Here is a 26,207-nt window from a genome sequence, read left to right on the forward strand (position 1 = left end):
TTGGACCAAAAATTATTCGTACCTGGCCTCTGTTTCATTAACGTGTGGGGACAGAAGGTGTATGGATTGATAAGTTGGTATTGTTTATATAGCTAGAACAAGCAGCTGACTGATACATCGAAAGAGAAGGCAGAGAGTAACTTTCTTGAGTAAATCATCTCCTTTCATGTTTCCTCCTGAATTACCTCCATAGATTTCAAGCAGCAAAGGCAGATGCTGTTGGTTTCATATTGATGTTAGAAATCTCCGCATACATTATGCAGAGAATAAAATCCTTCTGAGTAACAAAAATAAGTTTCAGTGTAAATTAGGCCAGTGACATTCTAAAAAAATCTCTCTATGGAACAGTTAATTCTTTACAGGGGAGTAGAGGATCTTTAACGCTCTTATAGGCTGAAATGATGTTTGGCAAGTAGTAGGCTTCGAGACTGAAAAGGGTCAAACACTGCAATTAAGTTCCAGACATCTATTTCCTGATCACATTTTGCTAAGCTTGGAACTGAGTCAACATCCTTTGCAAAATGTGTACTGCATGTAATTATGTTCCATATATCGTTTCACTGGAGGCTGAGAGATGTGATTGTTCCATTTGTGTTAAGTTATTTACTGTTGCTGTTTCATAAAAACGAATTGCACACTGGTGATTTAATAAACTAGCAAATGCCTTATTTATGTTATTAAAAAGACAAGGATTAAAAGAATGTTTTATTGGAATATCTTGGTTGAAAAGTTGCGTAAGACATTTGATATTTTTTATGGTGGTGTATTTTATTTTGTGAGGGGAATGATCTTTTTATGCGGAAAATAAAAATTTGCACTCTTTTTCAATAATTGTAGTTAACAGAGACTTTAATTTGTACAATGAAATCATTTCAATCAATTTTCATTGCTTTTTAAAGCTTCTGCTAGAATTGCTTGATACTATGATGGTACAAGACAATGCAGATACCACCCAAGAGGAAGCCAGTTGTCTGTTCTCTTTATCTCTTACTGGGTGAAGCTCTGCTAGTCGCTGCAGCTGGTTATCAGGAACAGATTTTGCAGTAGGCAATGACAGAACTGTAAAATACTGAAGGACACTCGTGTGTTCTTGAATGTGATCTGACTTATCTCCAGTACTTCTGGTGAAACCGGAATGCTCTGGAAGTTAATGAAGGTTGGAAGCACATGTGAGGGCAGTAAGACTCAGTAAAAATAAAGTAGATGGCTGTACGTTTACTTTGTCTTGTATCAAGTTGTTTACAGTATAGGAAGGACAAGCACTGGGGGAATTCCCAATATGCCTCTAAATGAATTGTATTTGAAAGCTGGAGCCAAGCAAAGCTGTATGCAAAATAGCTTTCTTCTTTAAAAGTTCAGCTTCTAAAAAAGCAGGAATGAAAACTGGGATTATAATTGATTAATGGGTTTAGTAAACTGTGCTATGGTGAAAAGAGATTCACTGTACCTGTTCGTTTCCACGCCATGTATTTGAGCCAGTGAGTCAAGATTTCCAATTTGTCTTGCAGTTGCTGATAAATAGGGCTAACAGCTGGCTTCTTAAGGGGACACAAAGTGATAAAATAACTTCTGCACAGAAAAACAAGCCCCCCCAAAATGATCTCCTTGTTTTGCGGTATAAGGACACACTAAAATATGTATAGTTAGTATTGAATTGTTGGTATAGATACTTAAATTCTATGCTGTCATTTCTGTAATGTCTATGAATTGATCCAACATGTTATAAAATTGATTGCATTTTTTAGGCAATATTTATAACAGAATATTTGTATGATGTGACTTTAACCATCTTCTATAACCTAGGCCCCCAAAATAGCTAATGCAGACTCCAGAGGGCAACTGGAACACCTTATCTACATCTGTGTACTGTCCTGGGAGAACTTCACATCTCCATTTGTGTATTGATTTCTCTGGCAGAGGCTAGGGGCTCTGAAATTCTTGCAGTGTCTTTTTCCATCACTTGATAAGAAAGGGTAAACCTTCAACTATGCCCTTAGGATCTGCAAATCAGGATTATGCTCAGCTGGAAATTAAGTTTTGAATTCAGACATCATTGGAGAGTGTCATGTTAGCAAACTCACAAGCATGTAGCCTTGAACTGGTATGAAGTGTCATGAAAGGGGGAAAGCATTTTTAGCCTTGATTAGTAACAAATGAGACTTTGCCCATCTGGCCATGTGTTGTTCCCAGTTCCCCTGTAACCATTGTGCAATTTGAAAAATAGTTAGAATTGTGTAAACTAATGAATTAGTTAAAAATTTGTGAAAGTCTGTGACTGCTGGAGAAGAAAGATGGAAATTACAACCTTGCTGATTTCTGTGCTCTTTGACAGCAGTTGTCTGGCTGGTCAAATGCACACGTGGTTCTGGACTGCCTCTGGGTTGTGCTGGTGGTGGCTGAAGTTCAGGGTGTAAAGGACAGATTATTTTTTTTAATAAAACAATTTTTATTTATTTATTTATTTTTTAAAAAAGGAAGCTTCCTTCTTTTTGCTACTCACAGGAAAAACTTCCTGTGAAGCTGATAGGGTTTTACAAGTAAGTTTCGCACATGTCAAATTGATTCTGTGAATTCACATTATCTGTGCCTCGAAGCTTGCCAGTATTTGTGTGGTGTTATTAACTGAAGGTAGATAGATGGGTGCAGTCAAAACTTAAGAGATCCTCACCTGCAGTGTTAAGAACTGGTTCGTGTTTCTCAGAAAAGTTAGAGCTGTTTGTAAACCCGGAAGGTCACTGACTTCGTGCTATCACACTTGTGCCTGTTACTGCAGCTTCTGGGGTGCTTTCAGAATGAACTTGAGTTTCAGCTTCCACAATCAACAAGTGTTTTTTTTTAAGTGTCCTTTTGCAAGAATACTGGCCGTTATTTCTTCACAGAAGCAGCAATTTGCAAGTGATGTTTGAAGCTAGGTCTTTCTCTTCACTGTCTCTCTTCAGAGCAAATAATTCACGTTGTGCTGTTTGATACACGTCGGCTAGTCATGACTAGGAGAAAGCTGAGAAGCCTAGAGGTGGGACCAAAAGTGCTGTAAAAACTAAAACCCAAATTTCATTTGTTTTGTGCTGTTTTTTCAGACTGTTTGAAATACAGATAGAGGAGGAAAAGAAGAGCGACTGCAGTTCCTAGCTGCTCTCCCCATTAGCACTCTCCAGAGCAACACATGCTCTGTGTTTTCTCTGTGTTCAGCCAAGGCAGGGTGAAAGTCTATTGACCTACTTGCTATCCTTTCATTATGAACATTACTTTACTACTAATTTTCCATGACAGGAAGGCCAAGTGTTTTATTATTCTAGTAGTTCAGGGGCTTTCCTCAGTCAGGTTTCTTGACTAAGAATCTTAATTTTTTTATCTCCGTATGGAAAGTGAAGCCCTTACCAAAGATGTTGCTTGCACAAATGCATCTGTCTTCATCTCATTAGTGTTTAGTGGATAGATGTATTCACAGAAAGGACAGAGAAAAATGTGAGGAACTCCATCACTTGGTGAATTCTTGAAGTGGTTTGGAACAGGTCTGGCTGCTCAGGAAGCCTTCCCTGGTCAGCTTTCAGTGGTTATGTTCTAACAGGGTCTGGCCTCCAGGAGGTAAGGTGTTATGTGAAAGTTGACTGCTTTGCTGTAAGTAGCAATGGCAATTGTAGTAGAAATTCTCCGAATGACATTCTGTTTGAGGGCATCCTTCTCAGAGCTTTCCGTTCCATCATTTGAATTGCAGAGAAAATAGAGCCAGATTTTCAGCTCCCCTACTGGAGGTTGTTTATCTAATTCTGGGCCTTTTGGCTATGGCTTTACTTTAGGAGACTGACAGTCTAATTTAATCAAACAGATGTGAGTATATGCAGCCTATTCAATCACATAGGCTGTGTAAAAAAAAAAAAAATAAATTGCAGGTCAGATTCAGGGCTGTTGGAAGTTGCCAGGGAATTTTTTTGCAGCTCAGTCTCTTTTGGATCAAATCTGTGAAGGTGATATTTTTAGTTCATGGTATTGGAAGGGTCTTGTCTTTAGAGTTCCTAATCATAGAAAACATCACTGTTGCATGTAAGAAAATATTACCCGGTGTGCATTATGTTGCATATAACTAGATACATCTCTGTATCATTACTTAGAAAAAAAATATTACCTAAAAGCCAAGTACTGGAGGTATGAGCTTAGTTCAGATCCAAGTTTAAACATGTGAGTAGTTGATGGTAGTGACATCCCTATTTTCCTGACAGTACCATTTCTCCTTTGATGCTAGTGCTTGAAAAAACAAATTATTACCAACCAGATAAAATTCAGCCTGTACCTTTTACATTTTAAAGCATTATGAAATGCCCATAGTTTTGCTTTTCTCTCTACTGACTGCAGCTCCAAGAAATTAGCTTGTTCTGTCTGTCGTGAAATGGAGAACACTTGCAGTTAAGTGACTGGTTCAGCAGAGTGAAAATTAAAAGTTTTTTTTCCAAAGCATTTGTAAATAAAAGAACAGCTGACTCAGATAAGGAAATACTGCACATGATCACTGTCTGGCAAACTGACTGATTTAGTAGAAAGTTTACTGACATAAACAACAAAAATATTTTTTTTTTCAAACAGGTTTTTGCGAAATGAAGCAGAGAAACGAGTTATCCCATTTCTCTGCTTCTCATCCTCTGAGCAGTCATTCATTCAGCCACCATTTTGATCAGCCCAATTAGTTGCTTTTTTAAAGGTGATGGAAGAGCATGGTTTGTAGCAAAATGTTGTTTTTCCTCTTCTATGTGATCCACAGTCTTGCCTGTTTGAGCACTTGCTGTAACAAACAGTCCTGCTGTATTGTGGGACCAACTCCCCACCTCGTGTAATAGCTTTCCTCTTCCCCCCCCACTGGCCCCTTCTCAGCTGTTTGTACTTTGTTTGACTTGTAACTGTAATTATTAGATAATCTTTGAAATCATCCCTTTTCCACCTCCACATCTTTTTATTATGAATCAGGAGTCATGGAATTCTTTTTCTTCCTTGTTTTTCTGCTGAATAAGCAGACCTGCTAGTTGGGAAGAAGAATTTTGTGCCGTGTTTCTTTGAAGAATTTCTATTGAAATGACAGTGCGTATCATCCAAAGTGACAATACCTTTTTTTCTAAAAATAAACAGCAACAACTCCCAGTCAGCTTTGCTATGCATTTAGTTTCAGCTCAGCAGCTAAGCACGTGTTTTGATCCATGTCTTTAAAGAATAATAAAATGTGTGAAAGAGAGTGTCACTGTGGATAGCTTCAATTATTTGATTTTTTTTTTTTAAGGCATGATGATCTATTCCAGTTTATTTTCTAGGGCTTTTTTAATGTAAAAAGGAGCCAAACGTTTAAGATAGTTTTAAATATATATATATATAAATAATTCATTTTGCAGTAGATTGAACTGAAAGATATTTGTGTGCTGAAGCTTGCAGTAAGCTATGCAGAACAAGTTCTAATTCCTTAGTGACGTTGTCATCAGGTTTGATGACTAGGCTCAAGGGGAATGCAAATTCTTCTGTGTTTTCCCCTCCTTTTTTGTCTAGTAGTCTATTTTTTTTCAGGGGAGACTGTTCTTCATTTAAGTTTACAGGCACTGTTTTTATATGTGAGCTTGGTACATATGTTAAAAACAACAGCAACAAAACAGGCACCTTTATTTGCTTTAACTGTTGCCCATAGACATTAATATTCAGTGTGGTGGAGGGTTTTTGTTCCCCCACCTCCAGGCTTATTTTGCAATCAATAGCAATTTCCATTTTTTTCTGGCTTCCTAAATTTCCTGTTTCACACACTAATATTTAACTCCAACTGTGTCCTGCTTTTCATAGCACATAATAATAGGTGATGATGACAATGACAATTAGAACTAATGGTCTACTTCTTAGAGACACTGAATATCCACTAATCCCATTGAAGTTATTCAGAAATACTCACCAGCTCTAAAAAAATTAGGCTGCACCTTTTTTAAATCAAATTTGACCATCTGTTAGCTGCCAATGCTTTTTTTTGTTGTTATTTACTGTTTTGTGTGTTTCCTTGTAACACGTTCCTTGATGCATCAGCTTCCAGTTTTTCTTGGTGAACCTAAGTGTCCTGTTAATTATGAGTATTGTTACTTTTTAAATTGTCTGAATTACAGTAAAAATTTAAAAGGCAGAGGTTGACAATTGTTATGACTGCAGAGGTAGCTGTCTTGCAGTGAGAGAAAACTTAGAATGTTACCAAATTGATATGACTAAATTAAAAAATGATTTTCTTGCTGTTTAGAGCATTTTATGTATTCATAAAATGTTGATGAAGAGCCATTTTCAACACTAGATAGTTTCATAATGGCCATGTTACTGGATTTTTGCTTGATAATGGAGTGTAATTTATAGTTTGTGAATATGTATAGGCCTAAGTCTGAAGAAGTTGCAACATGAAGAAACAATGTGAAAGAAAACAGAATTATGATAGTACAGAACTTCTTTTGCCTTTTTAAAATAATAATAATATAAAAAAGACATCTTTAATAACATGACAAAATGAGAAGTGACCAAGCTTGCTGTTTTGGTACTTCAGTGACGAAAGTTTTCACCTCTTCCCATTGTGAGTGAGAGGTCGCTAACAAGGTTCAAAAATATATATTTAGCACGTGTTCTCCAGTAATTTCTATACTAATATTTCACAGCTGTGTAGAACTTTCATATGCTCTTCATACTAACTGGACTAACACTGCTAGCATCCCCAGAGGCTACTAATCACCAGCTGGAAGTTTCAGTCAGTGTTAGAGCAGATCATACTGAAACCAGAGGCACCGAAGTTAACCCAGACGTGCTGCCAGACACCTGTCAGTGGCAGACTCCATTCCCTCTTCCTGTCAAGGCTGGTTCCTCAACAGCGTTTTTAGCTGAAGAAATGGCCAGAGTGAAGAAAACCTGAAGCTTTGCTGGAAACAGTTAGTTGTCAGAGATGGCACTGCAAATCCACCTTCTGTAGGTACTTCTGTAAGTTAACTCTGGTATGACTTTGTCAGTTCTAGCAGTCCTTCAAACAAATTAATTTAAACTGTCAGGGACTTTTTTTATTGATTATCTATCCACTGCAACTGTGGCTGCATGTGGTTGTTGGTCACAAGCTAGACTAATCAGTTCTTTGAAACTTGTCATTTCTATTTAAGAAAGACCTAAGTAGTGATGGTGACTATCCTTACTCTAAACAGATCTTTCTTCAGATGGTCTGTTACCAATCACACTTCTTAAATATTACTGCTTCATTATTATTATGCATTGTGTATCCTTCACATGTTGCTTGAACTAAATTCTATCCTTGCAAAGAACTGGCAGCAATACAACTGTAGGTAAGCCTTGTTCTAAATAGAGAATTTAGGCTAAATGAGCCTAGCCTCACTAGAACTAAGAACCAAGGCAATGTAGCTTTTGTATTCTCCTAAAACTACTTCAAATCCCATGCTTGAAACAAAACTAATGGAAGGGACTGCACACTTGAGTCTTTGTGTGGAGGTGCTCATCCAGGTGCAACACAATGATAGTGGAAAAGATTTTCAGAACTGTGCTGCTGGTCCTAAGCTACAGAGAAGGTAGTAGGAAGTGTTTTGGTCCTGTTTCAGAAGAATTGAATCATTAGGTCCCTTTTGAGTTTAGGGCAAAGATTACATGTGAGTCTTAGAGAACTGAGGCGGAGTGGAGGAAGCTTCTTCAGCCCCTTGGCTGTGATTACTTCCCAATATTAGACAGAAATAGGGAAAAAATGAGAAAATTATTATAAGCATTCATTCTTAATGAAGAACATGGTTATCTGGCCTCGGTTGATTTTTGAAATATTTATGTAACATCCTTAATCTGTGTTTCCTTGTTTTCTTTGTCAGCTTCCTGTGGAAGTTATTGCAGGCACCAAACAAATACACAAAGATGAGTTAAATTTGTCCCCATAAAAATAATTGCAGCTGAGGTTACTTTACAGCCTGATCCTTTTCATAGCTAATAATTCTATGCTGTATACATTTCTATATATTTCTCACGGATCAAATTGTGGTAATATGGGGAGCATTTTTCAGTTTATTGGATCACTATGCATAAAAATACAACAGACAAGAGGAAAAAAAGTTACAAAGCTGTATTTGTTGAATCTTAATAAAATAAACTGAGGAATTTTTAAGTCAGAATTACCATTTTCATGTAGGATTATACATAGCCATTAGGATATTTTTGTACATTCATAATTCATATTTTTCTTCATTTTTTTGGGGTTGTGTCCAAGCAATCTGTTTAATGCAAACTATTGCACACAGTAATTTATCTGCATTGATAGTAGTGTATCCATTAGGCTGTTGGTGTCAAAAGTAAAGTTGGTTCTTGACAGTGATAGATATCATTCAAATAGTGCAGAATAAATGCAATGATTAATATCTTGTCTTTTTTTTTTTTCTTCCAGATTTCTCAGGGGACACAATTTTGCTTATTCATACCTTCTACTGTGGCAAAAATGGATTATTTTCCTCACCAAAAACCAGCAGCATAACACCCATCCAACACTTGCCTCAAGGAAATCTTATTTAAAGTCTGTTCAAAGTAAGTCAAATGAAAAACTTGCTTAAAGGTAGCTCTAATCTGCTGTGTATCTATTTATGGCTCAAGAACAAGCAGCCATAACAAGAGAACTAATCTTAGCAGTCTGGCTTTTCAGCAGCAGCTGTTTGTTCTTAAATGAAAGTATTGGAGGAAATAACTTGCTGTAAAGCAGAGGTTGAGGTTGAGCTACTTCCTGACCACTGCATGCCAGTGCGTCATACCTGTATAGTCTGTTCCTCTCCCCGCAGCCCCAGTAGAAGTTTACTGCAGTATGTAGCAAATCAGACAATATGGGGTTATGCATGAATAACACAATCGAAAAGATTATCTGCATTGTAAATGAAGACTCAGATTCACGTTGCTATGACAATTTTAGAATTCACAATGTAGAAATAGTGGGCTATTTAACTCAAAATATAAGAAACAGCAAGTGTTTATGCTGTTTTTCATTGTGTTGGTTTTTGAGCTGCTTGCATTTCATGGTGCCTATAGGCCTAAGTGTTGCATTTTTAATGCAATGTGAACTTAAAAAATAAAAACTAAAATTAAAGAAACTGCATGTTATTTCCAATAATGATTATTTGGGTATCTTGCCTTTTTTTTTTTTTTTTTTTTTTTTTTTTTTTTTTTTTTTTATCCCACGTACTGAAGTAAATTGTATGCATGCAGAGTACTTGCAGAGCATGTAGTATGTATATGTTAGAGAAAATGGTGCAGTTAGAGCTTTGGCCAGCATACCTTCTTTATCTGAAAGAAGGATGAAATCTAGAGGAATACATTCAGTATTTGAAAACAGTATTTTTTTTTTTTTTGTAGCAGCATCAGGTAAAATGTGTAAGGCAAAAATAACGGAAAAAAATCAAAATGAGGAGAAAATCTACAGTGTTCTAATTCCTTATATTCTGTAGAGATGCATTCTAGTAGAAGAGGTTACTTAATGAAATTGTGCATTTAATAAGAGGCCTCAAATTGTATTTCTACAACAGTGCAATGTGCTTCCTACTTCTTTATCACTCTCATATAAAAGAATAATTGATACTTGAATTTGACTTAAAATGGAGCTCTGTTTTAGTGACATTCCATTTTTATCAGTGGCATTACATTTATCTCTTGCACTGCTGCCTTCTAACAGAATACAATTAGGACATCGTGAGGACGTGTGAGTATAGTAAGGGAGATGCCGTAACTGTCTTATGTTCAGGCCCTTTATCTGTTTATCTACATGAATACAAAAACATTACAGCAATGCAGTTGTTTTATCCTGAAAAAATACTGATGGAGGGATGTGGAGGATCCTTACCTGGAAAGGTTCTGTTTCCTGCTTGTTGGTTTATTTCAGTTCTAGACCTGTTTCCATGAACATTTATCTGTGATGGTTTTTCTCTCTGAGAATATAATCATTTATAACACCATAGTGTTACTAAATGCTTCTGAGGCTTTGTGAAAAAATTGTAAAAGTGTTCCTGCAGAACGGAGGGGCAGGAACACTGCCTGAGCAGGTGCATTAATTCCCCTGCGCGCGCATCTGGCGTGGGGCTGGTGCTGTGCTTTTGGCCAGGCTGTCAGCAGCGGCACGGTGCAGATGGAGCACCTCTCGGGGCCCTTGCTGTCAGTGACTGGCCGTGATTTAAGGGGAGTCTGGTACTTTAATGTATTGAGTGTTTCTATCTTTCAATGATGATTTTTCAGTGGGAGCATTGCACAGCATGATCTTTTCAGTCTTTCTTTTCTACATTCTTTTATCTTAGCCTAAAACATAAGGTCCTAACCTCTAATTCTTAAATAATTCTCAAATGATGATTTAGTGGAGTCCTTTATCAGTAGCTGTAGCTTCAAAGAATTCAAATAAATAAACGAGTAGTAGATGTTTTAAATAGTATTTCTGAAAGTGAACAGTCTTTCTCTTCTCTTGGATAATAGTACTTTGCTGCTTCCCACGGGGGGGTCATTGTGTTGACTGAGGATTCTTCAGCACAGTTTCCTGCATTGTCTATTTTTCCACTTCTGTGTCAAATGTATCGGTTCAGGGCTCATCTACACAAGATACCAAGGAGAATTGATGCAAGTCAACTAAATGTAGGAATGTAAGGAGGACAGCTTAAATCCCACCAAGTGTCTGTGTGCACTCTCCCATTCATTATTAAAGTGGCCTCTAGTGAATTTAGTTTAATCCACTTCAAAGGCAAGATGAGCCAAACCAAATTAAGGCCCCATTTTTATTCCCAGATGGAAATGTTTGCAAAAGAATTTAATGGACTTGGACAAATCCAGTTAAATTAATTTGGGTTGATTTTCCTGTGTCGCATTGTGTAGACAAAACTTTAGTAGTAATGCCTTATTGGAGCTTTTTTTTGTCATTCTTCACCTTTTATTCCTATAACGCTGGTATTTTAAAAAAGAAATTGGCTGATAATTGTCTTAGTCACTAAATGCTGTCTTGTCATCTTACATGTCTTTGGAATCAACGTTTTGTAACTAATTTATAAAGATCTGACTTTGCTCTCAAGTCTAGTGCATATTACTGTATGTTAGGTAGTTGTTACCATTTGGGCTATTCCAGCTAATGCCTTTTAACTCATCACTGCAGCTACATCTCAGGATCTCAACCATCCAGCAATGTTTTAAAGTGTTTTTTTTTTGTTTGTTTGTTTATTTGTTTTCGTTTGTTTGTTTTTGTTTTGTTTTAAACAGGTTTTGCAGAATTGGGTGGTTCTGATAGTATTTAAGTGTTGACCATATGTCCCCTTTATAATTCAATTACACATCGTCTCTTAGTGGAGTGATTTGCCATTCTGACAGCAGAATGCAGTAAGGTGCAGCTAATTTGAATGAAGGTCTTTGTGACTTGAAGCATCTTATGATAAGAACATATACATAATATTAATGACAAGTAGTTTTTCAACATACACATGCAGACAGCTATACACACAGTTTATATATATATATATATATATATATATATATGTATGTATGTATGTAACAGGTATAGTTTCTTCTACCATGTCTACGGGTGAGGAGCTGGTCCTCCAAGCTCAGTACAGAGGCCTTCAGGAACATTTTGGAGAAATATTCAATAGCTTAAATGGTAGTTAAATAGTAGTTTGTGCAGAGGCATTTCCTGAACACCATCTTTCACTGGAGTGAGCAGAACAGGTCCAATCATACTAAACAGACTGCAAAGTTTAGAACTACTTCACCTCCAATAAAAGAGAAGTGTATGTATGTAAATACATGCACATTTAATTTTTTAGGATATGTTCTAAATGTAAGCTTAAAAGCTGCATTTAATCTCTGTGCTAAAACTGAAGACTCTGTGAAGGTAAAAGTGGAGCAGCAGATGAAACCCAGAAGTTACTGTGTGATATGTAGAGTAGCACTAGCTACCTAACTTCACATGTCTGAATTCATTTCTGTGTGTTTTATTAGACTGTGATGTTAGGGTTTTCCTCTGCCACCTTCTCTTTGACACAAATTTTGCCCAAACTCCATGTGCTTATTTTGCTCCTTCCAGTTACTGGATGGTCATAAATAAATAAAATAAATAAGAACCACAGATTTGTACACCTTTCTTCATATAGCTAGATATGCTGTTAAGTACCATTTCAGATAATTTCTCCTTTTATATTTTGGGAACTGCAGTATGTTGTGCTCAGCTGTCACTAGTCAGGCTGGAAATCTATACGACTTCACATTATCTAGCTTCTGCTTTGGAATTTCTCTGAAGTTGAGTTCTTCTTTCTGGTAGTTTTCTAGTTGGTTAAAAAAAAATCATGCTTCCTGACTGAGTGTATTTTATTCTACGTATTTATACTTACAACTCTTCTTAGTCTTTTTGACAAATATATGTGAAAAATATACACTTCTTAAGATTTTTTTTTCCTGGGAAAGTAGATACTGCTGAAGTTTCCTCCTGAGAAATCGGTATTGTGGTGTTAGAGTTTTGAATTAACATAATCAGTATGGTAGATTCATCCAAGGATATATTTTTATAGAAATAATAATACATCAATACTGATAATCACTCTAGTGCATTGGTTAGGTAACACATGCATCTGCAAATGACACATGGCTTGCGACAGTCTGAATACTAGATTCTTACTGACAGGTAAAAACCCCTTTGAAGTCACAGATAACAGCAAATTCCTGTTAAATGTAGTTGTCAAATTGCTGACCCATTTGAATTCAAAGGAGCAAGAAAAATAACTTGTTCTTTCTGCAAGCATTAAAATTAATTTAACCGTAAGTATACATATACATGAAGAAGAGAAGAACTAAGGGGCCTGTTGTGAATTTATGAAGGGCTTTCATACAGAGGTATTCATCCACTACTGTTTAAACAAATATAGATCTTACAGTGCCAAATTCAAACCTTCCAGATTAAATAAACAAGAAAAAAACAATGGAGCAATTGTCAAATGTGAGACTAATTCAAAATCATTAACTTTTTTAGAAACAGAAGTTTTCAAATGGATTAGTGTGATCATTTCAATAGTGAGATTATTCTAGTAGATTGTTTTACTCATAACAGTGTCCTGAATAAAAGACCAAGGAAAGTGCCAAATACTAATTAACCAAAGGGGGAAGGAATAAAAAAAAAAAGGCAAAGCACATGGTTCTGTGGTTGATTGAAACACTACTACAGTGATTTGTATAGATGAATGTGACTCAAGTTACATTTTTAGTTTATACCATAATGTTACAGTTTTATAAAACTGAGTTTTTATTGTTGCGTGCACTTTGCTTGGCTCCTGGGGAATTCTGCAGTTTTACTTCAGTGATGGGTTTCTTGAACCAATATCTCTATTAAAATTCTAGAGTCTAACATTTGAGCAGTTATTCTTATCCCTGGAAAATGTATTAATTCTTCATTTCTTATAAGAAATTAATAGAAGCCTTGTTGACAAGGAAGAAAACAAGACACCTATTCTGGAAAATAAGGTCGACTTGCCTTAAGTTCCTCTTAAAGGTAGAGAATTGTAGACATAGAGAATAACGTTACTGTTATGTCAGCTGTTAACTCTGAGACCTCTATACGTTTACCATGCTTGTTTCATACCAAAAAAATAAATTGGGTTACAATTTAGCTATGTGGTTATGTACTGATATCTATATATACATGTATGTGTATAAATATAATCGCCATCATCATAGTTAAGATGTCTGAATTCATACAGGTAGTGTTTGCATATTTTACTAGAGTCATGCTTGTTTGTTTTTTTTTTTAAAGGGACAATAAAATTTTCACAGAGTGAAAAAAACATCCTGTCAACTAAGTTGAAGTTGTTCAAGTGATCGCACATCTTTTTATTGATATGTTGTATTACATACTCTATTTTAAACATAGAAGACAAACATTTACAGTATAGTCCATATTTTAATACAAGCTACACATTTGCTAGTTAGAAAAAGAGAAACTAGGGAAAAGACTTTTTTCTTATACCGGTTCTTCATGTGTAATCATTGCCACCTTTGACAAGGGCATATAAAACACTGCTGTAAATTTAAGGTATTGTTTTGCACCAGTGTAAATTCTTTCAGGAAGAATTGCACTCGTAATCTTATATTCTCTTTGTATATACACACCTATATCTGTTCCATATGTATGTAACCTATTGCAGAAGTAAGCGAATTCCTACATGGGTGCAACTTGCTTATATAATTTTTCAGGTGGAAGTTATCCAGAGCAAGGGAAAAGGTTCAATACAGGCTTTTCTCATTTGGAAATTGTTTTAATGTTGGAATGTGGACCATCTTAATCCATGGTCCTCTGAGAATAACCCCTAAAAGGGTTACCTAGAAACTTAGTTTATTCCGAAATGTCAAAAAAAAAAAAAAATAGGCCACACGATTGCTTGCAAAAAACTGCCCAGTCCTTCAGACTGGTTTCATATTACTGCAGAATGTTACGTTGTACTTTATGTGCACTTCTGTAGCCCTATTTTTACAAAATAATTCTTTATTTTCTTCCCAGTACTTCTGTCACTGGGGGTCCTGCTTTATTTCTGGACTGTATTTTCCTGTGTTTTGATGCATTTATGAGGAATAGTTACCCAGTTCTCTACTGTGTTTTCTTAGGATCTGCAAGCCAGGCTCTTTGGGTCACTTGTCCTAAGATGAAATGCTTAACTTCTGATGCTCTGCAGCCTTTTATTTCATCTGCTTCAGTTTGAAGTGATTTCTGAGTTATTGAACTTGCTTCCAGTGTTCCAGAAGAGGCTTTGCCAACATCTGTCTTTCATTTTTACCTTTTAGTTCTATTTTGGATACTGCCAAATGGAAACATGCTTGTATGTATAATTTTCTTTTTTTTTTTTTTTTTCCAAGTACATCTTGGATGCAGACCTGACTATATCAAGATAAAATATGCATATATATTATGTGTATGTGTATAGCTGGGGACATTTACCTCTACCTATGTGTATATCTGTATACACATGGTGTGCTTAGAGATAAATGTCCCCAGCTATTCAGGAAACACTGGAGAAAAAAAAAAAGCCTCATTGAAGTGTTATGCTGCTTACAAGAAGTTTACTGAATTGAAGTCAGTCTGTGTAAAATAGTGTTGAAGCTAACCCACATAAAGGATAGGGAGATGTTTCATGTTTGGGATGTGGTCAGTGTTCCTGTAGGCATACTGCACTGTTCGTTACTTTAAAAATTGTGTCTTGATTACTGAAAAAAGAAATCAAATAAATAAATCAGTGTAATTCCTTTCAGATGCTCTTGGCAGATTTTTTTTCTTTCTATTTTTCAAACAGGTCCTGTATCTTTATAGTTAATCACTTTTTCTCTGGTTGAAAAACACTTTGAACAATTTATTTTCACATACACATGCTATTCATACCAGACAATCTTAAGAGACGTATTTTGACATTAAATACCAGCTCTCTTAAAGCTGGTGTTCTGCTTCTAAACAAATCTCTAATGGATTCAGTTAATTACAGTTTTTTGCTCAATAATTTATATTTCGTATATGAACGTTTGGCAAAATGTTACCTAATGAAAAGTGGAGCAGCTTTAGAAATGTAATAACCTAATAAATATCTCTGGCTTACTGGAAAAAAAAAAAAAAAGTCCATGTGAAACTGTAAGTAAATATGTTTTACATGCAGAAAAGAATGAAAAATTGCAAAACCTTAATTCAAAGAATTTAGATGTTTCACTAATAAAAATGACTTCATTTGGTGCATTGGTTCAATTTAGTGATGTTGTCAAGGTGGTAGAATTATGACATTCTACATCAAATACATCATGTCAGGAAAAATTACTTGCAAAGTCTGGAGCTGTGCGCTAATGGGGTCTTTCTCACTTAACTACCAAAAATCAAAGGAGCATGAACATTCAACACAAGGGGTCTGCACTTAGCCTGCGTGTTGCCATACCAGCTGAGAGGAGTGAGTAATGTTAATGGGGTATTTAGCTCCATCACACTGGAGGGAAATAAAAATGTGGAAAAAAGGAGGGGGAGGTGGGGATGGGGACAGACAGAATGGGCTTAAAGCAGTCTGTGTATTTCCACTGACTTCCTAGAGATTTGAGTTCAGGCATATTGCTGGAGATGCCTGTTTTGCCCTTTGAAGATTTTAGTTTCAGTTTAGTGATTATCTTTCTGAATGTTTGTCCATTCTTGAACTCTTTCCTTTCACTTCTTTGCCTCTGTTTCAAGAGCTATTTGTATTCCTTAGGCATGGGTTTTGTTTCAACATACTTGATTTTGTTTCATTAATTAGCCCTATTTGTTTGCACCTGTTTGGAAAAAAAAAGTATTTTTATATTGTATACCTGTATAAACCTCTTTGGTTTTGAAGAGGTCAAAGTTAGATTCAGATGAAGGCTGAACTTCCAAGAGTGGCTGTTTTAAGAGACAGGTACTTCAAGGGGAAGAAGAGATCAGATATGTATGGGACTCCATTAACTTGATTTCAGGTCCTATTCACCCATCTTAACATTTAGGATTTACCTGTCCCTCTTCTTTAAAGCCTTTCAAAATGCTCTTTCTTACAGTATGTAACAGATGTTTCCCCTTCATTACTTCTCGTATTTGCATTGTATAAATATGGAATTATTTAGGGAAGAAATTAGGCTACAAAGTGAGAGAAAGCCAAGGTCTCCATTGTGCTTTGAGGGTCAAATAGTTTCCATCTCTATTCAGTACGGAGTGCTCTTCGTTTATCCTATGTAGCTCATGTGAAAGGAAAACAGCAAACATAGATGTATGCCTCTGTGCATACATACTCGGAGAGGAGTGCTGCTTGTTGACAGGTGGTGTAACATGGAAGTGTGCTAGATCTGCTCCAAGGGTGTGTTGGATTTCAGGTGTAAGTTGCATTGCTGCTTCGACTAGCCACCAGCAGCAAAGGTGGTGATGTGGTGCTTTTGCAGGTGAGAGGTGGTGCATGTGGTGAGAACAGCCAGCCTGGTCGCCATCTGGTGCTGAGCTCCCAGCTCACCCTGAGTCACTGCCTGCCTGCTTCCTCGGAATTTCTTTCCTTTTCTTGCTTAGCAATCTATTCCATCTGGATGTTTTTTCACAGCTAATAGTAGTTTTCTGGCAAAGATAGTAATTGTTGAATGACTTTTTTTTTCCCCCCTTTAAATCCCAGAGAGCTAAGAAAACAGCTCTTCCCAGTGGGGAAAAAAATAAACATAGGGCTAGTTCAAATTTATACAGGGAGGAACCTCCCAACTCTGAAGGCTGTTTTCAGTGCAGAGCGCGCATAGTTTGGATTTTTGTAAAAGTTTTTTTTCATGGTGTGGTAGTTCAAGTAACAGCCAGATCACCTGCCTCTGTGCTAATTGTGACTAGAAATGGTAACATCTGCTGAATGAAATAAAAAAGAGGAGCAGTTTGTATGTATAGTTTGTACAGCAAAATATTGCTGTAGTTAGGAGGCCTAGTATTTGACATTTAGAGACTTCGTTTTAATTAATTTGATTTTTAATAGAGCTGTTTATGGGTTTAGTAGTACCGCATCCAGTTTATAATGTTGTAAAGACTTTGGGAGGTGTTGCCCATGTGCGAGGAATGAGCTTCCACAGCAGGTTGCTCCTCAGTTGTACGTGTAGCAGTAATTTTAGTTGTCTCTTATGTACTTAATTCAGCAGTGCTGAAATTTTGAATTTGCCAGGAAACTGTGCAGGAGTCCAGTTCCAGTCAGCATAGCCCTGCATGTCCTATTTCATCGTTAAGTAGCCCAAACCGATGAGCCAGTGTCACCTCAGGTAATCAGCAGTGGGTCAGTTCTCAGTTTTCAGCATTCATTAACATGTTTCTGCATTCACCCTTCCATCTTATAGACAAATCTGTCTGAATCAACACTATTAAATAGGGTTGTGCTGTTAATTTAGGTTTGATGAGTAGCAGGGGAAATTAAATAGCATAGATATTTTTGTGCAGGTGCTCTAAGCACAGCTGGAGGACTCAGGGCCTAGAGACATGCAGTGTTAGTGCACAGGCGTGTTCAGCTAGAAACTGTTCCTCAACACTGTCATGGATTTGGGAGGTCTCCATCGGGTGTGGTTCCTTAGCACCTAACACAAGGCAGATTTTTTTGAAGTGCAAAGCTATTTATCATTATATCATAGTACTTGCATATTTCATTTTTTTATTGTTGTTTCTCAATAAAACAGCAAGTGCTGTCTCTGGCTTTGTTACACACAATCTCATCAGCTGTAAATGCACGGATATAACCAGTTTTCTATATACGTTACCAGAAGGAGCTTCATCTGTAGGAAAGATCTTCGTGGGCAGTTTACATGACCTTTGCTGGGATGGGTGAAGAGTGATGTGCTTCTGTCAGCCTGGTTACTGCCTGCCTTCTGGGGGCATGTAACCATGAGGCAATTCTGACGTGCTGGTTGATGTCATAGATGCGTGGAGTTCAGTCTTCTTTTCAGCTGTTAAAGGGATGTCTTTTCAATTCTAATGTTAAAAATATTGAAATAAAAGTGATACTGAGGCAACTCATGAACTGACTTCAGACTGATGTGCACTTAAGTTTTCAAAGTTTATGAGCGGTCTGGCCTCCACACATAGGGACTGTCCTTGAGTGCCCAGCTGGTGCATTTTAAATCAATAATCATTATACTACTGACCCACTTCTGATTGGTATCTGAAATTAGCTAATGCTTTATATCATTCACCTGCAGCAGGTTCTTTTAGCTTGATCCATATGTTTTCATCATGCTGGTTATGATTTATCTTGTAGTTGGGAAGGAAATTCATTGGATCATATTTCTCATGGTCTTTTTGCATAGATGTTAGGTTCAGTTTAGTACAGTGGATCTCTGCGTGAGTCTGTATATCGAATAATAGCAGCATTATTGCCCTGCATTTGTATCGAAACAGAGAAAGGGCTTCAGTTGCTACAAAGCTTTGATGCCAAATTTGGCCTTGATCTGCTAAGGTAATACTCTCTGCTCAAGTGCCAGCATTGTGTTTTGAGTAGCCTTTTCTGTATTTCTAGACTTCCTTCTGTTACTGCCTTGGCTTTGTTAACTATTAGAAATGCCTCTCTTGTCTCATGGTGATCCAGATGTGTAGTTGGTTCACTGGACTTGGTACAGTCTGTCCATGGCTTTCCTGTATTGGGGAGCCAGAAATTGACACTGCACTCCAGATGCCGCTCACCAGGGCTGAAGAGAGGGAAAGGATCACCTTCCCTGCTATTCCTAGTGCAGCCCCAATGTAATGATACGATGGTATAATTAGCATAAAAGTATAAATTACATAAATGTAGAAGTGTGAAGTAGAAGTATAAAACATACAGAGGTACCGATGTAAGGGTCAGCTGTGAAATGGGTAGAGTTGACAGCAGTATAATCTAATTTGCTAATGAAAAACATAACCATATCCTAGACATCTTGAATTAGTTGGACTTCATAGTCCTCGTGGCTGAGGATGGTGAGGACCCCTTCCCCCTGAGATGGAAGGATATTTTTCTGGGTATGTACTTGCAGAAAGAAACAATTGCTAAGGGATCCAATCTCTAAGTTTGACTATAGTCAGGTAATTAACTTGTCTGAAGAAGTTAACAACCATCAGCTGGGACACTGGCTAGTACGCCAGCTGTCACCCTGATCAAAGTGAGGAATCACAGGACTTAGTTGTGTTTGACCTGTCAGTTTGTAAGATACTCTAGGTTAGTATTCTAATGGCAACTATATCCCCCTCATTGCAGTACTTTGAGGTCTATTGGACTGATATGATGTACTTTAAAGAAGTCCTGTTACTTGCTGTTTTTGAGCAACGTCACCAAAACTAAACATCAGAGTCTGGTTTTGCATGTGCATGCGCGGATCCCTTGCGCTGTTTCATTACAGCACGGGATGGGGGAGCGGCTTTGGTAGGGAGATGCTCTCTGCAGAGTTGTACATCCCCTCGTGTTCATATGGATGGTAGGAAATAGACTAGGAAAGGACTGCATTACTTCTGGGGAACTGCGAAATCAACTGCTTACTTTTTTTCTCCCACAGTTTATTTCTCTGTAGCTGTGTTACAAGCAAGCGCCAGTATCATCTGTTCCTGGTAGGAAACCTCCATGCTCATCTGTACCCTTGGCACCTGGCAAAGTTGCAGCTGAGGAGGAATCCTGTGAGGAGGAATCAACAGAAAAGATCTAATTCATGTTTAAAGGTAAACTTTGACCAGTAATGAATAACAAGCTTGGAAGTAAGGCCCATGCTTTTGCCTAAGTATGTATCATTTAACTTGATCCTGTTTGCTTTGCACTATTTCCACAGCAATGCAGGCAGAGTAGAAGTACAGAGATAACTTTAGCATACCTTGGTTTTGAATGTCAGTTGTCTTACTAGCAAGCCTAGTGCCAGCTGCTCTTGAAGCACCCGCTTTAATTTTTATTTGTTATTTGGAGAAAACATTGCCTAGAAGGTTCACTTTTTTCAGGAAAAAAAAAAAAAAGCAAGTACAAGTTCCAATAGGGTAGATGTTTCTGTTAGCCCTGGATTTGGCAACAAAGCCTCCCATGCCAACATTGTGTTACGTTTCACTTGAGGCAAGAAATTATCTGCTTCCTGATGGGTCTGAAGGTGGTTCTGAGCACCCTGGTAAGTAAGATTGCCCCTGCCAGGCTGTTTGTAAACACAGGAGAAAATTGCACAGTAACTACAGTATTGGTTGTCAATAAAGCAAAATTACTAAGTTACAGAAACATCACCTCGTTCTCTCTCCTCTTCCTTCCAAAACCAACCGTCTAATTGGATGGAAAGCGTTTGCAGACAGGCACCACGGTGTGGCTGCTGGGCTCGGCTGTGCCCAGCCCTGGGTCGCTACTGCGCTGGCTCCAGCTGGCTGTGTGTGGCCCAGGGCAGCCCCTCTCTCCTCACGGAGCCCCTGTAGCCCCCCGGCACGGTGATGCACTGGTGCTGTGCTGATTTTTGCAGCAAGCTGCTAAAGCAGTGCATCACTTGGCCTTGGGGCTTGTTGCTTGGACAAGGAAGCAGGAAAATGTTTTTTTTTTTTTAGCTTGTGATTGAGCTGGTATTACACTGCAACTGCTTCAGAACTTCAGAGAGCCCTGGATAGATGGGTGGGTCGGGGCTGGCATTTGGTAGAAATATTGGGTAAAAGCAGTAAAGACCTTTGTGTACCCTAACTGCATTAACTAGCGCTCTAATTGCATCAATCAGGAAAAGAAGAGTGAAATCCTGCCAGGCCTTTCCTTTCTGCCTCTCCTAGCAAGGCCTCTGTTGGACCAAGAGTTTATAGTGCTTTATTTGTTGCAGATTCTCTTTGTGGAGATGATTTCTCCATTGAAGATTCAGCTATAGAGATACTGCACTAGAGGAGGCTAGATGTATACCTGATCCTCAGCTGTGGTGTTCGCTGTGCTCTGTAGAACTGTTGGCCTGAAAATTATCTGAGTGAGCTTTATTAGCTTGAGGAAGGCTGCTTACCTGTGATTGACTCTGTATGACAATCAAATAGTTTGTACTTGGCACCTTTATACATGTACACTTAAGCTTTTCTTTTTAAAAAGCAATGTACAGCATATTCCAAAACAGTTATTTTGTGGGGGTCTTGCTGAGATTTACTAGGGCCAGGGGGAATCCAGCGCAAAAGTGGAAAGGTACTGACAGGTCATGGTTTGTACAGGCTGGGTCTTAGCCTGGTGCAGAGTTGATTATGATGATTCAGGAATTCTGCAAAAAGTCACACTGTTGTTTTTCCCAGAAAGTGACAGGAGCTCAGTCTCATAGTACCTTTGGAGAGGGCTTCGATCTGTCAGTCTGGGCAGAACCATTTGACTTGCACTGGTGAACAGGAGCATAGCCATTGGATTAGGAGCAGCTTTCTCTTACTGTGGTTGTCATTATATTATATGGAAAAGGTGCTGCTGCTGCGCTTTCTAAGAGAGGTTTTTAAGAAGTGCTCTGAAATGAAAGCTGCTGCAGAAGCTGAAAAATGTTGTTTTCTGATGCCATGTGAGAAAGAGAGCATTATTTCGGAAGAAACAGGAGAAAAAGTGAATTCCTTATCCAAAAGTACAAAGTGGGTGTGGTGGGTTGACCCAGCCAGCAGCTAAGCACTAACTAAACGCTTCAGCTTAGTCTGTGTGGTTTCTCACAATACAACAGGATCCATTGGTTATGAGCATATTGTTTCTTTTTTTCTGACAACTTATTGTACAGTGAGTCCTCTTCAGCATGAGTCACCTCTTTGGGTGGTGCTCTAAAATCTCTGCCTTGTGGCTGTGGGTATGTGCAGGCACACAGGTTCAGGGAGGAATACTTTCTGTTTGACTGGCACTGGCAGGCCAGCCTCGTGCACCAAGGTGGAACCTCGGTGTCTGCACTAGGAACTGGCCGATGGTGTCAGCGTGTTCCATACAAACTTCTGTGACACTGGCTTCCTATGGATTCTTGGAGGACTGGTTGTTGCCCCAGTTGCTGTAAAGCACCTCCAGCGCTGACAGTTGCCTCAGGTGCTGGATACCTTCCTCTGCTGTGGTCCACTTGACTTGCTAGTTGGCAAGGTCTTCCTTGAGAGGAGACTTTGCCTTCACACTCATCAGGAGCTGTCTGCAGAGACTGAGGATTGTTGTCCCTTTTCTGGTCCCGCTGCTGATTCCCCAGCCCTTAGATAGGATGCTGGCTGCTAATGGCCCTGTCATTCATGATTGGGCCTCGGTATCCCAGTGTCAGAGCAGCCAAGTGGTAATTCCCTCACCTGGATGACAGCTGTAACGTTTCTGCATAGTATGAGCATTCTGGTTACAGAGAGAAGTCTGAGAAACTGGAGGGCCATCGCAACAAGGCAGGAAACCCTGGAGGAGAAGGGGGAGTTGCCATCCATTTGCAGATTCCCCACAGAATGGCTCGTGGAGAAGAGCAGAAAGGTGTAATTGTTAGTTGTCTCCGTGAGATGGTTCCCTGAGTACTGGGATGGCAGCAATACAAGGGGCAAATACCAGATTAGACTCGAGGCCATTGCTTTTATTATAAGTCTCCTAGGTAAGGAAAAGAACGCAGCAAAGAGGAGAAGCAGGAAGCAGTCATTAAGAAGCCCTGGAGTTTGTTAAGCCTGGCCAGCAACAGAGCACCCACCAGCTGCTCAGTCCCTAACCCCACAGCAGGATGGGGGAGAAAATTGGAAGAGCAAAAGTGAGGAAGAAGTCATGGATCAAGATAAAGGCAATTTAATTAAAATGAAGGAAAGAGGAGGTGGGGGGAAAGCAAGTAATGGAAAGACTGTCACTCGAAGCCTCCCACGAGCAGACCGATGCCTAGCCAGTCTCCAAGCAACAGCTACTTTGGAAAGAGTCTCCTCCACTTTTATCACTGAGCATGACATTTATGGGGTATGGAATATCCCTCTGGTCAGCTGGGGGCATCTGTCCTGGCTGCATACCCCCAGCCTCTGGGTGGGCAGGGTGGGAAACAGAGACGGCTGTGATGCTGTGTAAGAGCCGTTCAGCAATGCCCGGAACACTGCTGTGCTATCGGCACCACGTTAGTCACAAATTTGGAAGTTAGTAAAGAAAATTAACTGCATCCAAGCCAGACACAGTGCAATGGGGAAACTATACATTATGGAAGTGGTATTGACGAGACAAATAAAAGAACTGATAATGAACTCTGTTGTATGTATGTTAGTAAGTAAGGCAAAAAAGAGCTCTAGTCAAACATTTAAATGCTTGCTGAACTTCAGTGTATGAACAGTTCTGTCCTTACAGGCAATAATATGATCTCTGTGTTTTGAGTGAACCATGCCTATGCTTTGCCGGATTGGAGTCTTTGAGTTGCAGAATTACTTAGGAGCTGCACATAAAAAAAAATAAAAATATGAAATGTTCAGAAACAGAAGAACATGCAGACAGTGCAAGTGATCAACAGCTCCTATGCTAAGGCAGAGATGAATGACAAATACTGTTTATTTTAATGTAGTAACTTGAATGTTTTAGCATTTTTATTAGTTTTGTTTGGTGCAAAGAAGAAAAATGTCATTTACATCAATTTGGCATATATTCCCAAATTCTGTTTCTTTTTCTCCATGGCAGATGGATGCCTTCTAGCCAACCGGCGAGTCCTGCTGCTGCTGCGTGCCTGGCAGCATCCCTGGATGATCACATGACTCTTGATATGGATGCAGTCCTGTCAGACTTTGTTCGGTCCACAGGGGCAGAACCGGGTCTGGCAAGAGACTTACTGGAAGGTAAGCTTTCAGGACACAAATATTTCCTATCTTCACAGCCTTCTTAAAGCAAGAACCAGTAATAAAAAGAGAACTCGAGCCTCTAGAAACAGACGTTTCTTAGTATTTTGGTTAGTTAAGCCAACTCTCCTAATAAGTTGACTATAGATTTTATCAGAGTGGGCGTTTTCAGCAAAAGCCTTAACAAAATAAATTCTTTGTGTTATTTAAAAATATTAACAGTAATGTGTTAAATGAAGACATCCTACCCAGGGAATGCGGCTGTAGCTTAATTTTGTCATTTCCAGCTACCTAAAAGTACAGTAAATGTTTTGGCTCACTGGGCAAAGCAGCCAAGTTGAGTCTGAGATGGTCTTAGTGTAGAGTGAGAGAGGAACCAGAAGTGTTTTTGGGGCCCAGATTAATATGCATGCCTGTTTGGAACTGGAGTGGGAGTCAAATGGCTAGGTTGGAAAACATCTAAGAAGCTGTATCAGAAAAATAACTGAGTGTTCTTAGTAATGTTATTGTAGTTGGTATAAGTTTATAATTCTAAATGTGGAAAAATATCTTTGATTTTGGAGGCATTTTTAAATGATTTTTTTCTTTTTTTTCCATTTCTTTTGATGTGAGCTAGCTAAAATTGTGAGGATGGGAAGTTAGAAATGACTTGGTGGTATCTGTGTCATGCAGTTCTGTGGGCTAGGTAGATGCACATTGGACTTTTTCTCTGAAAGATTTTTAACTTAGTATATTTCAAGAAATTTTATGCTAAATCAAAGTAATTACTGAACAACCACAGCAGACTTTGGGGGTAAACATTGGGGTATATATTTACTTTTTGCAAAAGCAGTTTCACTTTATAGTATTTATTCTAGAAGTTCTTTGTGGGGAACACCATGAAGTTTTTCTCAGCAGTATCATGACACATTGTCAGTTATTGGGCTGATAGAAAATTGCCAAAATTTGAAAAGCATTTCTATGTATTAGAGGCGATTCAGTAGTGTTACTTCTTTTCCTTGCTATAAAGGATAATGAGTCCAAATAAATACATAGTTGTATTTTTCTGTGTTGTACTTTCAATTTGTGGAGATTAATAAATTCACACCATGCATATTAACAAAGAAATAGCGAATGAGCAATTTAATTTTCTGAACAGGCTAATAGGCGTATGTATTTAGTGCCAATTATTTCCTCCTACACAGGAATATATCAAGGTAAAATGCTTTGCTGCTAGTTCTGGACAAGAATGTGCTCACAGGAACATTTTCTCACATGTAGTTATGGATGCATTTGGTGTAACAGCTGTTAACGCTGGCTATGTCTCATTCTGTGGGTCAATAATTTATCCAGTGGTTTCTCACTTGTCTAAAAAGGACACACAAGAGACTGCCATGCTGACACCACTGTTACTGGCCCAAGTAGCTGTCCTGGTGTGCAGGTGTTGCAGTGTGGAGTTAACAGCCTCTTCCTGGCATGCTGCTGTACTGTGGCTACTATGATATCATTAGAATCACTGAATCATATATTTTGCTAGAATCATATATTTTCCCCAGATAAAATGCAGATAATGTCACAGCCTTGTGTAGCTCAGTTTGTGGAGTGCTCATTGAGCTGTTAGGTTGCATCTGATCTGGGGTCAGGAGGACTTCAAAGTCATGTCCAGGCAATGTTGTAGACCTTCCTTCCAGAGCTCTGAAATGCACACCTGTGTTCTCTGTGCTATGGACTCTCTGAGCAGTGCTGAAAGCCATGAAATAGCTTCGTAAAGATGAAAAATATTCAGAATGGCAACCTCACTTGTGATGGTGCACAAAGCTATTGCAAATGTCCTACGCCTGGTCTTGGAATTATGATGTCAGAAAACTAACTTCAATTAAGAATTTGAAAACAGGTGTACACATTTTTGAGAAGTTTCAAGATTTGCCTGTAATTCGCATTCCTCAGACATCCGTAATAGAGAACTTTAAGTGAAAAAAGATGATTTGTATAGACCTTCATTTCC

General features: G+C 38.4%; 1 protein-coding gene across 9 annotated transcripts in view; it reads left to right on the top strand.

The window, feature by feature from the left end:
- OTUD7A (OTU deubiquitinase 7A) overlaps positions 1–26,207 on the top strand; it is a 159,795-nt gene that overhangs the window by 89,563 nt on the left and 44,025 nt on the right. For 8 of the 9 annotated variants that reach the window (XM_068696339.1, XM_068696340.1, XM_068696343.1 and 5 more), the window contains 3 exons: positions 8,414–8,550; positions 20,026–20,185; positions 24,069–24,223. In XM_068696339.1, coding sequence (XP_068552440.1) covers positions 24,073–24,223 — 151 coding nt within the window. In that variant the 5' untranslated portion in view covers positions 8,414–8,550; positions 20,026–20,185; positions 24,069–24,072. Of the gene's footprint in view, positions 1–6,935; positions 6,955–8,413; positions 8,551–20,025; positions 20,186–24,068; positions 24,224–26,207 lie in introns of those variants that run through there. The other variant, XM_068696345.1, reaches the window with a different exon arrangement.

Source organism: Anas acuta, chromosome 12, assembly GCF_963932015.1.
Source record: "Anas acuta chromosome 12, bAnaAcu1.1, whole genome shotgun sequence".
Classification (NCBI taxonomy): Eukaryota; Metazoa; Chordata; class Aves; order Anseriformes; family Anatidae; genus Anas; species Anas acuta.